This window comes from Necator americanus, chromosome III (genome assembly GCF_031761385.1).
Source record: "Necator americanus strain Aroian chromosome III, whole genome shotgun sequence".
Taxonomy (NCBI): Eukaryota; Metazoa; Nematoda; class Chromadorea; order Rhabditida; family Ancylostomatidae; genus Necator; species Necator americanus.
The window spans coordinates 13,918,593-13,935,547 of NC_087373.1; the positions used below are offsets into that span (position 1 = coordinate 13,918,593).

Below are 16,955 nucleotides of genomic sequence, written 5' to 3' on the forward strand. Positions count from 1 at the left end.
AATGTGAGCAATGATGGTGCGTCGACCCTCCTAACAGCCGTCTCAGCTGTTTTGGAATGATGGTTCATCTATGTGCATTAGAAGAGTGATTTTCTCTATTACCTGTGATGTGAATTTGAATCATCCGTATTGCTCCAGTGTGAATCCGTAGTGTGTGAATGCCTCAGATAGGTTTCAGTAGTTGACTGAACGACAGCAAATTACCAGCAATCCAAATCAATACATGGGATATGAAAGCTATGCCGGTAGAACCTCACTCAAATGCATCGAGCTAGAAAATATTTGTATATATTTTCTTGGAATAATATAATATTAATTCGAAGAAACAGGTAAAGAAACCACATGATATTAAGTAGATGGATTTTACACGCATGCGTTCCCTTAGCACATGTAGCTTTTCATTAGTCCAGATGTGATCCAACTATATCAATCACCTTCGACTAAAGCAATACGCCTCATATTTTTATCCATCTTTCTTCAAATTACACGCTATTTTTTTCAAGAAGTTTCTGGTAAGCGCCCTTAGCAGTTTGCAGGCGCACATTACCAGTTAATAGCTCCTTTTCAGCATTAGCTTAAAGCACTTCTCATCTGGTGGGATTGTGAGCAGGTAAAAACGATGTTCTCCTCTGAATTTGCGTCACTTTGTTGTAGTCAACATTGTGCTTTCTGAATGAGGTATTTGTATTGTTCAAAAGTGCGAATTCAGTAATAAGCAAAGTAAATCGCGTTCTAAACAACGTTGTTATACAGATTACCATCGCACCAATTTATTTCGTACCAGAACTCCGTGGAAAAATTTATTTCGAAGTCTACGTAATCTTGAAAGTAACTTACTTAAAAACTGGCGAACCGCTTAATTTTACTGCTATGCTTCGCTATAAACCTTATTTTGTGAATTGTAATATCAGGAGTGAGTCTTCAAGAATGTGGCAAAGTCCGGATCCATCGGGCCCTTGAAACATTCACACACATTCTGGTTCCTAACCCACTCGCTGCAAATTGGCAAAAAAGGCATTTTGTGTTTTTGGTCGAAGATCAGGGGGCAGGTACAGACAATCTGAGCGCGTACGGTGAAAATCGCTACAGTCACGATTAGGTGTCGCGGCTTTATTGTTACGAGGTCATTAATATTTGTTTGAGCTGTTTCCACTTCTGTTTGCTCAAGTCGAATTGTTCAGAGCGCAGCATCTTTCGCACTCCCCATGTGCTCATCGCTTGAACGCCACTGAGTCGTTCACAGAAAAATTATTGCATTCTTTGCTCTGAATTCTGATTGTTTTCCGGTATGGTCGTGATAATTTTGATTTTGAGATATTTGACAACGCATAGCTTCTTCCTCTTCTTTAAGGAAAGAGCATATTACGACCAAAACAGTCACATCAATTCATTCTTCTATTTGATTCGTTTATTAAATCTGAATGTTGTTTCTTCCTCTTTTTTTTCTTCTTTTTTCTTGTCTTCATTTTTTGAGTTGCTTTAGTATAGGCATTTTTACTTTTCGAGATTTGTTCTACACAATTTTCAAGTTCAGGTTTAAGAACTCCTGATTTTGATCAGGACTTCAGAAATTGACGCAAAATTCATGTGTATCTCAGAATACCCTTAGAAGCAACTCATCGTCTTCGTCGTTTCTTTTTGTGGGACTTAGACACATTTTGCCTTCTATGGGTCTTCGTCATTAGCCAAATGATCACATAATGAATGGTTTTTTCTAAACTGCACAACTGGAAACAGTGACAACAGTAACGAACAGCAGTTAATCACGTATAGAATCTCTTTCGTTTTTCTTTTCTCTTTCTAAATCCATAAAATTGAAAAAATGACTCGTGTGGAACTATTATAAGTTTGTGTAAGACAGTAGAAAAGAAAAATCTACAAATAATTTTCCCCGAAAAGTAGCATTGTTTGCTACTCAAAACTATATAAAATTCTTATTTTCTCTTTCGGTAGCTATTTACTGATTGAGTGAGCAACTAAGAAAATAAGGAAATTATAAACTCGGAGAGATTTTGACTTCGGAATTAATCCAAGAGTTATACTAGGAATTATATAACTGATTCTAGGCTTGTTACATTTGAAAAAAATTGAGGCGACGTTCTTACTGTTTTCTGACTCTTTATCGTTTAAGATGACATGGTGTCGCTTAAAACATCACTCCACGAATCTGAGGTGGTACGGGTTTCAGGTGGAGTGTTCGTACACGAGATAGTAGATTATGGAGAGGGGTGTGATTCCGTCCATTTCCTATCGTAAAACGAAAATCGCGCCGGAACGCCCGAAGACTATCTTTCTTGTCGTTTTTTACGGCAATTAGGAAGAAATGGAAGGAATCATCCCCTCTCAATAATCTACTATCACTTATACGAATACTTCATCTAAAATCCGTACCACCTCAGATTCGTGGGGTGATGCCTTTAAGGTGAGTGGCGGTCTGGTAATGTGGAACTGCAGGCCGTCTTACGAAGAAACCACCAGAGCATCAGCTGAAATCCCTTCACAAGCAGTACAAGGTTATAAAACTCGCATAGAAATTCCAACGTAGTTGCCAGCCATTAGGGCCTGGGTTTAGGCCCTGGAAGAAGGTTACTTCTCCTGCCACCTGGCCGGAATCAAACAACTGTTCTGGAGTCCTTGTGGCTACCTCCTTTCTTGTCTCCCTTTCGCCTAGCTGAGTCACGTAGCCAAACAGTGGTGACAACTATCCATAAATGCATATTTCTACAATAAATAGAATAAAAGATAAGGTGTTTGACGTCAAACTTTCATATAATGCACTTGCTTTTGCATAAACCCAGATAGGAAGATTTTTGAAAATTCCATTGTAAACCTTAGGAACATTTTCATAGGCTTAGGATCGTTCTTGACTTGTTGAATTGTTTTTGGTTGTTTTTCTTTGCAAACGTATTCGTTGGGTCTACTTTACCGGAATTACAAGACCATTTTTCCGTTTTGACCCTGGCTTATGATGAAATCCGAGAAATTTTCCTGAAAATTTGGAGTAATTTAGGATTCTTTAAGCAGGTTTATGATTTAGAAGTGTCATGACCTACCGAAGAGAATCTCGACCGCGTATCAGACTTGATGAGACATAAGAGGAACCAAATTTGGCGTTTGCTCACGGAACTATTTTGAATTTTGCTCCGTAACTCCTTGCCACATACAATTTTCGGCATTTTCACTCTTCTAATATTTTGTCGCCGCCGAAGTTCTGCCGAATGCTCCTGGATTCTAAGTTCAAAATGAAGATAATCCCTGCGTATGTTAATGTTCTTTGAGTAATTCAAGAGAAAGAGTAGTAATAAATTATTTCACCTCCTACGATTTCAGACTATCTTGCCCTCGATTCTCTTCTTAATTTTTTGTTTAATTTTTATTTTTTTTTACTTTTAACCTTTATCTTCGGTTTTCATGATGCAGTATTTGAGAAATTGAATTGAACACGAGATTGTTATAATCCTTTCTCCGTGGCTACAATTTCTTGGCGAGTTCGTCTCCTTCAGAATCTGAAAGGATGACGTCGAACGTGATTATCCGATCAAACGCCCTATCCGAGAAACAAGAAATCCTGAGTTTACTGTTGGGTCTTATAGTAGAAGTAGAGGCATTGAGGGTCGGAGAGCTTTCCTGTCGCTGCTAGCTATGCACCTGTAGTGAAGTGGCTACCGCATTCAGATATTATATTTTATGACATATTTTGATCGCAGAAGTGTGAGGTTCTTAGGTCTATCCACGGAGAAGTTATAGGATGGAGAGCAGTGCAACATTTATAGATCATAATCGAATAAACAAAACCAGTCGAGAGATAAAGTAAAATTAGACGTATGCTTTCTTCTATTCTATAAGTTCAAAACTCTCCTTTAAGCTCTAAAACACACTTTAAGGGTTAAAGACATCATCCCACGAATCTGAGGTGGTATGGATTTCAGGTGGAGTATTCGTATACTGGATAGTAGATTATGGAGAGGGGGTGATTCCGTTCATTTCTTGCTAACTGGCGTAAAAAACGGTCCGGAAGATGCGGCATGTGCACAAGGCTGACGCGCTCCAATCGAACTCGTTGAAGAAAATAGCGCGCCGGAACGCTCGAGGTCGTATCTTCCGGACTGTTTTTACGGCAATTAGGAAGAAAAAGACGGAATCACCCTTCTCTCCATAATCTACGATCCCGTATAGGAATAATCCACCTGAAACCCGTATCACCACAGATTTGTGATATGCTACCTTTATGAGTCTAACAGGTTGGACCAACTTTTGGATTATTTCAAAGTTTTTAAAACCAACTTCTGTTCGTTCGATTTTCACCAAACAATTCAAATGTAATGGAAAACAAAAAAATATGAATCTCATATTGTGATATTTGTGTTTGCTGACAATGTTAGACGTTTCCAGCTTAATGAATAACAGGATCTCGATACAGTATTGAGTAGATCGGGTTTTATCCTCGTTCCGCTTCAGGGCACGTATCTTTAGTCGGCTGCCTATTAGCGCCTCTATCGCGCTAAGGTAAATATAAGCGCCGCAAACGGTTGGCAGGAGCTGGTCGCTATGCGATCTCATTCTCGTTTTCGTCGCGCATATTTCAGTTTAGCTTCATCCGAGAAATAATCGTTGCAGCTTTTCTTTACAGAAGTTTTATAGGCTTGGAATTTCCAGTAAAATGTTACTTCCCACGTTGAATTTGTTGCATCTCTCTCCATCTAGCTCCAACCACATCTTCTTCGAATTAAAGACATCACTCCACGAAACTGAGGTGGTACGGGTTTCAGGGGGAGTATTCGTATACGGCATAGTAGATTATGGAGAGGTGGGTGATTCTGTCCATTTCTCCCTAATTGCCGTGAAAAACGGCCTGGAGGTGACGGCTTCGTGGGTTCTGGTGCATTATTTTCTACAACGAGTTCGATTGGAGCGCGCCAGCCTTGTGCGGCGCCGCATCTTCTGGGCCGTTTTTTACGGCAATTAGGAAGAAATGGACGGGATCACCCCCCTCTCCATAGTCTCCCATCCCGTATACGAATACTCCACTTGAAATCCGTACCACCTCAGACTCTGCCCCACGTGTTGTACTGCAGTTCGTAACCATTGAGGTTTGTCATTCATAATGCACAGTGATCCAAATTTACTCACAATTTGAGCTATTTATCTCAACTCCCAACTTTTCCTTACTCCTGTTTTAATTCCAATTTGGATTTTTTTTCGAATTTATTTTCTAAAATTTCAATTTCTTTAAGTCTAACTTGCTTTTCATTTTAAGCAACAGAAAGTGCGGCTGATCCCATCATGTCGTGAAGCATCCAAGAGTTTTTTTTCGCCATCTCGATCCTTTACCAGACTCCATCCAGGTGAATAGAATAGAAGCAGTCGCGCAAACATCCGACGTTAGTTTTTGTCTTAGCGCAGCCTTTGTGTATCAAAGAGGTCGTAGGCCGACACCTTTGCGCCTCCGCAGCTATTCCTGTGTTCGGCTCCGGAAAAAAAAGAACCGAATGCAAAGGTTAGATTTTATTTTCAGTAACGTTTTGCAATAGTACTTAGGAAAAAAAGGATTCTGAGTGCTACAATATAATCGCTTTGAATTCAAATACCTTCAGCCACTGGGAAAGTACTGACAATTTCATACAACGAAAAGAGAGTCTTTTTGTCTGTCCTTAACTTGTCCATGTAAATATTCCAATTTGACACACTTCATCTTATGTTTCCAGTCTTTTCCTGAATCTACGATCCTTTTTATGTGATTATTGGTGGGATTTTACTCTAATTTAATTTTAAATTTCTAGTTTTAACGCGACCAAAAACAGAGATATTTTGGGATAATTCAAAGGATGAGAAGACTTCCTTTGAAGAACCACTCATTGTCCGTCTTCCACTGGAAGAAGGAATGTTCTGTAACTCTTCTAAATGTTCACATCAAGGAACGACCATATGTAGATATAGAAAAGAGTTCGGAAAGTATGTATATGTCGAAGAACAGCGTCCTAATGGGACGTGATCTTCTGACGGCTGTACTGTAGATAATTATATCACTATATATTTTACACAAATCATTTGTTATAGTCCATCTTCTCCGGATTTTTTTCTTCCTAAAAACCTCCAAAAATCCATGTAGTATCTGGATTTTGTGATTTGAAACTGGTCTCTTTCGACGAGTGAGGACGGATATCTTAACTTTAAAACCCTCAAAGAGACTATCTATTTAGGCCAAAACTCTAAAAAATCGTAAAAAGATCGTAAAGACTCTTGTCCCACCCTTTCTGTTGTTTTTTTTTTCTTTTTGCACTTTGTTTGTCGTAGTGCTGCTCTTCTACAAATCTGTACTGTTGAAATGTTGATATCGCTCCAAATCATTGAACATTTTTGTCTCAAACTATCTAAATGTGTTTTTTTTTGTTGTTAGTTTTCATTCACAATAATGGCTATAAGACACTACCATCACACTAGAAGTTCCGACAATCGATAACGTTTCGGTGGCTAAGGTTGGTTATGGTTGGTTCTAATTTCTCGTTCTCATCACCACCATTCATGAAAAGCATTGCTTCCTATTCCTTCTATGTTTTCCTCCTGTCTTTCCTCCACTCCTATTTTTTCGCAGCTTATTTTGTTAAACCGCTTATTTCGCAAAGTGCAGCACATTCTTATCCTGTGGTTGCTGTCGCCATTCTTTTCGTTTCTAATTTCTCGTCCTTGTTTTTCATCGTTTTAAAATTGATATTATATCCATTTGGATATATATTATACAGATATTTTCTTTACGTGGGCGGGGGAGGCGGATTCGGCTAGCGATCCGCTGTGGCAGCACATTTGATGGTTCGAAACCGCTCTAGTGCAACCGAGCCCTTCCTTCCTCCGGGGTCGATACCAGTCTTGTCTGGGAGAACAAAAACACTGACTTGATGATCGGCTGACCCCAGCAAGTCCTTGTACAGGCCAGCACGGGTTCCAAAACCTCAATGATTACGAATTCCAGTAAAACGCGTAAGGGCATCCTCAGTGGATTCATATGCCACTGACTCTATCTTTTTATCTATACTTTCTACTGCGCTCGACATTTTTACATTTTTTTTCTGCTATTTTCAAACAACTCTTGTTAAGTAAGCGATTCGAAAGAGTCCAATCCAACCACTGATGAAATAAATGAAATGATAGAAATGAAAACAAAATGTTAATCATCGTACTTTCTATGAAAGAAGGAAGGGGAAGGAAAAGAAAGAAGAAGAAGGAAGATTTTCATTCCGAAATAGTCCTTTCTTAGGACCATTTCAGAATGAAAAATTTGTAATCAGAAACAATTCATCGCGGACTCGATGATTCAGGTGATTCTGAAAATATGCATATGTGCGAAATTGAAATGGTGCGATATGAATGCAATGGACTGGCCTGTCAGGTGTAATTTTGTCTCTTACGTTGCACGAGTACAGGAAGACTTCGGCTAACGTCGGACGCGAGTTACGAGGTTTCTCGGTTACGTTGCGCTAGTGTACAAGTTAGTAACCTAAGTAAATGTTAGACTACATGTGAGTGATGTAGGTATAGTCAAGTCAAGTCACAATGACATGAAGCCCAGTGCAGTTGCGAAAGCTGTTGCGCTCGAAGGGGTGGAGCTAGCGTTTAGGATCGAGGTGGGACCGTCACGAATTGTAGCGATGAGTGGTTCCAGCAATGGTTCCCTGCCTCCCACCCTGACTCTAACCTCTGTGCTCCTCACCGCAGCCGCCTACGCAACTGCTCCGAGCGTCACGTCGTTTTGATCTGACTATAACTGCATAGGTAGGCGGTCTTCGGGAGAAGTTGACCCATTGTGTTTAATTTTGCCTGTTATTTTAAATATTGCATGCTTCGCTGTCCTGTTTCTCTTAGACTCCCAGCAAAATTTTAGTATGCATTAGGTTGACGAAAAAAAGCTGAATGAAATCCTCCTTTTACTCGAGCGCTCATATGTTTATTACGATATGATCTCAATCAGTGTTATAGTTTTCTTCATGACCTATGAAACGTATCCAACGATCCGGTAGCTACTCCAACCCCATGGTCCATAACTGCGAGCTGGAGAAGTGTGTGACCTCAGTTTCCGACTTATTAAATTAAATTTATTTAGATTTGAGGGCTTCCGACTTACCTTTAAATTTCCTCTGATTCTAGTGCACTTGGAAGCATAGAACAAGTGGCATGAATAAACAATATGGGCTGCCATTTCCTATTCGGCTTCAGCGATGTTCTGGTGGATCAAATTCCCCACATGAGCAAGAGCGTTGTCGTGAAGCAGATGTACATTGTGGCTGTTTGGCGGTTTCTGGCGGGAAGCGTTGGAAAACTTGTCAAGTTGAGTGACGTGCACCTTTGCGTGCTCCGTGGCTCCGATGGAACGAATTTGCTGGGAATTCGCCTCGAATCCCTTCAACAATAAAGATAAATCTTTCTCTGGTATCAATCATCTTTGGGCCCTTTTTGAGGTAATTCATCGCGGATACTCACTGCCGTTGTCCCGTAGCGTTCACACGAATCACGAACTTGGCGATGTTCTAGTTTCTCATGGGGAATATAGGGTTTGTGGTGAAGAGCAGGACCCAACTCTCGCTTCTACTAATGATTCCCTCGAGAAACTTTTACATTTGTTAATGGAGAAGCAACGATCCACAGACATCGTCCTCGACATTTTATGCGAGTCACGTAGTTCGCGTGGTAGCCGAGCCGAGACGATTTTACGATCCTTGATATAACACCGTAGAGGTATTGACGATGATTTTCTGGTCGCATCAAAGTGTCGTCGGCAATTCGCAAGTACTGGAGTTGAACATCACTTTCAAAAGATCACATGGATTTCCGTTTTTCAGGACAGTAGAAGGTCCAGAACGAGGTTTTTCTCCGGACTGATCAGAAAAGATGTCACCAACAATGAATTTTGGGTTGGGCCATGATGTCTTTCCTCACGCAGCGGAGATGCTGGCGACGACGGTCGTTGGACTATGTATGGGTTTGTAGGAACTTTTAGTAGCTTCTTTTGATTAGTGGAGATCATAGTTTCTTTTCGCTGATACGCGCGTGCTTATTCCTCGAGGTAAAGCCTTAGGAACCTTCTACCCTATTCTAAAAATGGATCGTAACTGTTAAGCTATAAAGGAATTCTGGAAAAAAAAGAAAATTTCATTCCCGGCTTCCTCTCAAGCCCATATGTCTGCGTACGGTTGCCCTCAGGCAATAGATTGGTTTATCCCATGACCTTGTAATTTCCCGGAGAAGAGAAACTGATGCTAGACTTGTCCGAGAGGATAAGAACACTGACTTGATACGTCTGTGGTCTCTTGCAGGCCACTGCACATTTACGAGTGAACTAATATAAATAAAATATAGAAGTTGAATAAAAATAAATTAAATAAGGCTCAATGGAAATATAAATGAAGCATAAACTTCAAACGACTTCAATTTGGTTGACGTTGATGTTGACGCAATCGAAGGGCAGTGATCAGCGTTGAGTATTCTGTCGTTTTGCTTCAGCCTCTTTCGCATACTTTCTCGCTCGAGTTCTTCTGCATCGCTGCGTTCTTCTGTATCTGTGAGGCATGGCGAGTCACGGTTGAACTCCTCAATGAGGTCCCCAAAAAACATTTGCAATACGTCTCGCTTAGCTTCTTGCAGATTAACCACCCGGTTCTCCTCGAGTGATAGGAGGTTGCTTTAAATTTAGGTCTAATCCCTTAGTTCAAAGTGAGTTTAGCGCTAAGCTGATTGCTGAGAAAAAGTTCTAAGCACGCGATGCTTAGACGCAATCAGCAGTTTGGATGTGTCGTGTACTAAAAGACAGGCCAAACGACCTGGTTGTTAACTAAAAAATTGTGGAAAGGATAGATTTAGAAATATTTTTGACTTGCTGACTTCGCATGCTGGACATTGGGGCGCCAGGCACGGATACAGACACAGACCGAGCCAGCTGGCTATACTTGCTGCTACTGTCAATGCGATAGATCACTAGATTTTTTAACGATTCAAGATGCCAAAATTACTTTGCTACAGACTGCCGATGCACGGAGGTCAGACCATAAATCCTTGCAGAAGCGTCACATTTCATTAAAGGCATCACTCCACGAATCTGAGGTGGTACGGATTTTAGGTGGAGTATTCGTATACGGGACATTAGATTATGGAGAGGGGGGTGATTCCGTCCATTTCTTTCTAATTGCTGTAAAAAAACGGCACGGAAGATACGGCTTCGCGGTTCTGGCCGCACCATTCATTCTTGTACAAAAAGTGCGCCAGAACGCGTGCCGAAGTCTTGTGCACGCGCCGTAACTTCCGGACCGTTTTTTACGGCAATTAGGAAGAAATGGACGGAATCACCCCCCTCTCCATGATTTACTATGCCGTATACGAATACTCCACCTGAAACCCGCACCACTTCAGATTCGTGGGGTGATGCCTTTAACGCGCAAAAATGAAGAGGATCTGAAAGCGTTCGTTGTTTTCACGGTGTGATGTAAAGCGAGGGATGCAAGTACGGCTTTTTTTCCAAATGTTTGCGTAACTCGTCAGCAACTTTTATGACTTCTGGACTTAGACGTATCGAAATGTGAATGGGCACTTTTTACTGGGAGCTTTAGCGAAAGGTGATGATTAGTAGTTGTACCGCAGTGGTACATATTTCGTCTTTACATATCTTCTTTCCCACTTTGGTGGGGAAAAAATTGGGAATTTTCTATTTTGATGGTACAAATCAAGAATAAAAAGAATTCAAATACAACGAAAAAAATACAAAATCTAACCCGATATCGTTTCGTAAATATTCTTGAAAGGAAGCTTCGAGAATGTTCTACAACATAGTTGAATCGTTAAAGAAATTATTTTAAACAAACTAGAATAAAAACTTATAATGAAAAGTGGGAAGAGATTTCCGAAAACCCAAAACCTGGTGATAGAGCCGTCATTGTGATGTGAGTTGTGATGTGAGTGAAGAGCTACCTTCGTGGATTCGTTGGAGTATGCGTTCTCCGATGATGCGGTCCCATTCCGATCAACACCGTTAATCCGGTCATTTACGGTGATGCGTAAGCTTGGCATTTACGCTTACTATTACATAAAACAATACATAACTATATGTAGTTTTGTAAACTGGCCTTCCCTATTGAGGAGGCTCAGAGAAGGCTGATGTAAAAATGGAAATTGTCTAGGAAGAGATGAAACAATCCAATAATCCAACAATCGAAACAATCCTTTTTTCATTTTTAGCGTCTTTATTTGTTCTATTATTCTTTTTGATCTATTTTATCTCTTATTATTATATTCTGATCTTTATGGTTTTGCTTTAAGTTCTGTAGAAACATTGCTCAACTCTCGGTATTTAATAGAACCTAATTTAAGCACTTTGTGGAGTTGTTGGGCGATCTCATGCACTTCAACGGATTTGAATTAAAAAAGGGGGAGAACCTTGCAAGGAGGCTATTTCCGAGATCTTTTTTTGAAAGAAATTTTTCATTTTCGGGATTTTTTCAAAATTGTTCAAAGTCCAGTCCTTGTTCTCTCTTTGCTAGTAGTAATCAGAGGATATGTGTTTGCTCCTCTTGGAGATAAATCTTCCCTTTTTCTGGAAGTACCGTCGGGTCAGAACGTACTGATTTATGGTGCAGTTAAGTCAGATGTCGCGAAAAATTCGTGAACGTTTCAAAAGTAAAAGAGGAAGATGTAGAAATTTTCGGAGCCGTATCAACAAAGCGCTTATTTGATGGGAAAAGGTCCAACTGTTTCCTCTTTTTTGGAAATTTTTCTATGCATAGGATGTCCTCAGGCTTCCCATTTGTTGTATGTGCTTTGTTGTGCAGATGTGGTCTGGTTAATGACTCTTCTTGAGAGCCGGTCGTGTATGGATGTCAAGAACTTTTAACGACTGGTTGCGGCAAAGCCATCGGCGACCACATCAGTCGCCGGCCGGCGGCCCGGCCCATACGTACTCAATTTAGACGTCGCCGCTGCTCGTGCTGCCGCTATTCGCCTTCTTATCAGTTAATCTCCGGTGAGGATTTGTGTCGAATCCTGGCCAACACAACTGGTTTTCGTCGGCTAACGCCTGTGTGCTTTCGATGAGATTAGCGTATTTTGATAGGGCTTCCGTCGTTCTTCGTCGCTCGATGTTTGCTGAGAATGTTGATGGCGATGTTACCGGACACCACACGCACACGCATTTTTTGCCGTAGTCGCAGTTCTCCTCGCTGTCGCCATTTCCCTTCAAATCACATGCGTTGAATCACGTTAGCACCGTCAACGTTCTATCATTTGCAAGGCTGAAGCTTCGTAGACGGCTGCTCCGATTATTTTAGCTCCATTTTCGTTCCATAATTTGAATATCCTACAGCTATTCCGGGCACTGACAAAATTTTCTATGGTTGACTGGATTTCATCTATTCTTCCTGTCACACTTCCATTTTTCCGAGCAATATGTGACTTTGAACTCTAGAAAAAGGACAGAAACAACGAGAGCAGTGGGCCCATCCAAATTAACTTTGTGGATAATATTAAAGGTCCGAAACGTTCTATTAAAGATCTATTTTGCAGTAGGAGTGGATAAAGCTCAGCTCTCGAATTCCTCTCAATTTTCTCTCTCACTTTTTTTCGAATCCAAACACTAGTCGCAAGTGGTGGAGTGTTTTTTTTCACATTACGAAGTCTAGCAGAATTTTTTGGATTATGATGCAATGTGATGTGAGTGGTTATGTAAAAAAAAGCCTGCACCGGGACGTGTCTTTCATCCGTCGAAGTATCAAGAAATCTTGAAAAATTCTTCAACCTTTTTCTTAATCCCTGTTTTACTCAAACTTCTCTACATGTGGCTTCTAATTGATGTTGCTAAAGGAGGAAATTAGAGGTTCGGTTCCAACCTCGTAAATCAGTATTTCATTGAAAACGTCTTTTCGAAAGAACCCTAATACTTCACTTATTGAAAAAAGAAGTTCTTTTGATTGGAAAAAACCTTACAGCTTTTCAACTTAACCAATCTATATGCGTTAGATGGAAATTAGAGAATTCTGTACGTGTTTTTTTTTCTTAATTTCTAACGAAAACTCGAAGAATCAATGATTCAGACATGTAAGGAGGAACGAATGATGTGAAGTCTCTCCGAATATATGGTCCTCCCAAAATGGATAGATTGAAATTTGTACATTTTTCCTTGGAATTCTCCTTGGAACAACATTAACGGGGTGTAAGTCAAGGTCGCATCGATTCCATGGACTTCGGATAATAGAAGATTTTCCTCATCCTTCCCTTCAGCAACCCCATTTGTTATTTTTTGCCTTATTTTCCTTACGTTTTCCTTAATTTCACCACACACTATCGCAAACCCCCTACTTTGCTTCTTTTTCAAGAAAATTTCTGAGAAATTATTCCAGCCTAAATTGTGACCATTTTGAAATACGTTTTGTAGAATTTAGAAAACCAACTGAAAATTGTGCTCAAAATAAAGTAACCAAGAAAGGAAATAATAATAACAACAATAATAATAATAATAATAATAATAATAATAATAATAATAATAATAATAATAATAATAATAATAATAATAATAATAAAGTAACAGCATAAGTAAAAAAACAAACAGTGAAATAAATAGAAAATTTCTGAGCAAAACACGTAACAAAGCATGGTTTATCGGTCAATTTGGCACCGAACGGTTTTTCGTCGGTGCGGTTATCCTTGAACTTGGTGCCGTTTTTCCTGCTGTTCATCGTCTCAAGGAGTTCACTGAATGAGTTCAAATCGGCTGCTGCAAATGCAGTCCGCAAATACACATTACCAAATCTACCTTACTAAAAATATGAAAGTAGGCTAGCGTTGCCCTCCATTTGTCCGAACTCGATGCGTTTTTCGCTTATCTCCACTTCAAAGACCTCGAACAGACCAGGTCAATGTAAGGTGTGTTAGGTCAGCTCCCGCCTATGGGTTCAACGTAAGCGTAGGCGTTGAAGATCTCTTGACATCGTAACGGTTCTATTTAAGAGAGGAACCTTTCGGCTTCAGCGCTTAGCGCCAACATATGCCGTCGTTGCTGATGAGCGTTTCCGGCTCCGGCTCATATATTATTCTTCATAATATTATTATTACTACTATCTTCATAATATTTTCTCCAAAAATATTTCTTGTTCCATTAATTTCCTAGTTTATTCATTATTTATTATTATTTGCATTATTATTATTCGACAGTAAACTTAATAAACTCTGAGAATCTGCGTTCGTAATTAGCAATTGTAGGTAAAAACCACTATAACTGTTTAGCGGAGATGTGAACAGAACAGAATCTGCTATTTCAATAAATTTCTGTGAAAATATCCAACGAAATCACTATTTTGTTCCAGAAGTAGACTCAAATTCTCCAAGTTTTTTTTTGTGTAATTTACACAAAATCCTTTAGGTTAAGTAACATGCTCCAAAAATAGAACTATGTAATCCTCTGAATTCCTTTGAAATCCATGAAATCTAAAGAAATACCTTTAATTTCCTTTACCGCTCAAATTCTCAGGTGAACTTCTTTGGTATCGATGAAATCTAGGAGTTGACCTTACTGTAAACATTATTTTCTAGGATTTTTTCGTTATTTCATACATTTCGTGCCTTTTTAGCGTTTATTATCGTTTTATATTTCTCCAAAACCATTCTTATTAGTCAGTTCTGATGGTATGCAGGTATTTTCTCTATTATTTTTTTAAAATCTGTCCCTTTTTATTTGTACTTTTTTGCCTTTCCCTATCTCTTTATTCTTGCATCTCCTTACCTTTTCTTTCGCTTTTTTCTTCGTTCATTCGTTCTTTTCTTTCTTTTCTCTGTGTTTTCAATGGAACGAGATTCATGAAACTCCCTCTTCTGTGTCTACATACATATGTACATAATATACGTAATATGGTACTACATACATATTAACGTATTTTTTAAATATATTTTTTGTACATTGTCTGTATTTTTGTGCTCTACTTTCGTTGAGTATCTCATTTTTCCATCATTTCATAAATTCACGAAAGGAATAGCTGCTATTCAACCAACCCTATAATTGCCGTTGCCGACCGTAACCAACACCAAGAGCTTTTCCGTGGCGAATCCGCTGAGTGACCAATTAACGGATGGTTTTGTTAGCCACGCGAGTAGACTAGCCCAACCCAAGGTCGTTTATTTTTCTCAGCAACTGTCCTCAGCTCCTCAAATATGCAAATCATCTTAACTCACGGTTCTAATCATTAAAACTGACATTTTTTTCCAGAATTAATCCTGAGACCCTCCGAAGAAATGTTTCGTTGTCACATGTGACTCTAAACCTGACCTGAGCAGATGAGAAGGCGACGTAGTGGATTGCTCCTAGAAACAGGAAAAAACGCTGACCATTCTCTCATCCTATTGTCCTGGATGATGAAAAACGTCCTGTGTGACTTTTGCAGTTTGGAGGCTTTTAAGCCTAAGCCCATCTATTTTTGTTTGCTTGGGAAACTTCCAGAATTTGTCGCATTTTCTCTGCAGTTCGACTCGACTACTTTAGTACCGTAGTGCCTCTATAATTTATTTATTAGGTTTAGTTTGCTTTTCATTTAATTTTTATGTGACTCACTTTGTGTTTTAGGGATTCCACAGGACACAATTTGAGTGATCACCATACACTTTTTACCGTACTCCAGACACAGGTCTTGTTTTTCTTCCCCTAGTTGAAAAACAGGAATAATTTTCACAAAACTAAAATTAATTTGTTTTTGAGATTGGGGTGCATTCTGCAGCTTAAAGAAAAATAAAAAAAATTAGAGAATAGTGGGTTGGAATTTCTGCAGAGGTGGCAAAATTAACGTGAATGAGAAGTAATTTTGTGCAGTTCATTTTTGCGTTTAGGTTTCATTTGCCAAAAAAAAACCCATAAAAGTCAGACTTTGTTTCTGTTCTCATGTATACCCTGGTTATTTTTTAAAGTGGCTCTATGTTATATTTCTGAATGAAAGCAGGGACTTGAAGTCCTTCTGTCCAGGGAAAAATTGCCATTACTGTTCCCGTATCACGAAAAGACAACTATTCCCTCAATTTCAAACTCAAACCAACTGCCACGTCTTTCCTTTGCAAGTGTGAGAGGCCCAAACCTCAAGAAAATCCATGATCAGTTAAGAGCGAGTAGCGGATCCGTTTATATTCATGAGTGAAAACTTACCTGGGGAGCAACCAATCCCTTGAAACCTTCACCTTGATGGGAAATTTGACCACAGAAATTCTTGCAGTAATAATAAAATCTGCTAAAAAGAACAAGGACCTGTATCCAGCATAATTCGTCCAACTCAACAAACGTGGCCTGATGGATAAATAGGTCTGTACTGGACATTCCTATCTAGCAGAAATCCGTCCTTGGATAACTTCATCGCACAGCGGAGATATGTGTCCACCCATTTTAGGACTATAAATCTATATTCTGCTAACGGGTAGGTCCCGTGACGAAGCGCCATCGCATGGCGTCAGAAAATCAACCACGCAGTACCTGGTAGCATGGTTGGAAAAGAAATGAGCCGATGACTTTAATTCTATCGTATTTATCCCCCAAGAACAAACAAATTGGATGTAAGTCTACGTATTTCTGGTGGAGTTTGGAATTACTAATCCGAACATTATCTTCTTTTATTTGCTATTATTTAAAAAAAAAACAGAAAAAATGTAAAAAACGTAGGAAATAAACATAAAGTAGATAAATAAATAAATACAAGGTGAAAAATCTCTAAAAAATATTTGTTATAACCATTTGTTATCTTTGAGTTTATGATTGGTGTTGAGTCTGTTGGTTTAAAATTTGCTCGCAATAATCTTTCTAATCTTTCTAGTTCTTTCCAATCTAAAGGTTGATAGTGACTGCGCTACGACTTCCCTTACAATCCTTAGTTGAACGGTCTCCGGTGGCGCCATGTGGTCAGCGTTCGCAACGCATCGCTGCCACTTCGGCATCCCATCCGGTATCTCGTGGATGA

General features: G+C 39.5%; 1 protein-coding gene across 1 annotated transcript; it reads right to left on the reverse strand.

Moving 5' to 3' along the window:
• Nucleotides 1-11,941: 11,941 nt before the first annotated feature.
• On the reverse strand, nucleotides 11,942-13,706 carry RB195_009523 (uncharacterized protein; the record flags this gene model as incomplete). Its single annotated transcript, XM_064190108.1, has 2 exons — nucleotides 11,942-12,208; nucleotides 13,449-13,706. The coding sequence occupies 2 exons, from the start codon at nucleotides 13,704-13,706 to the stop codon at nucleotides 11,942-11,944; spliced, it is 525 nt and encodes a 174-aa protein (XP_064047691.1).
• Between the last annotated feature and the right edge of the window lie 3,249 nt (nucleotides 13,707-16,955).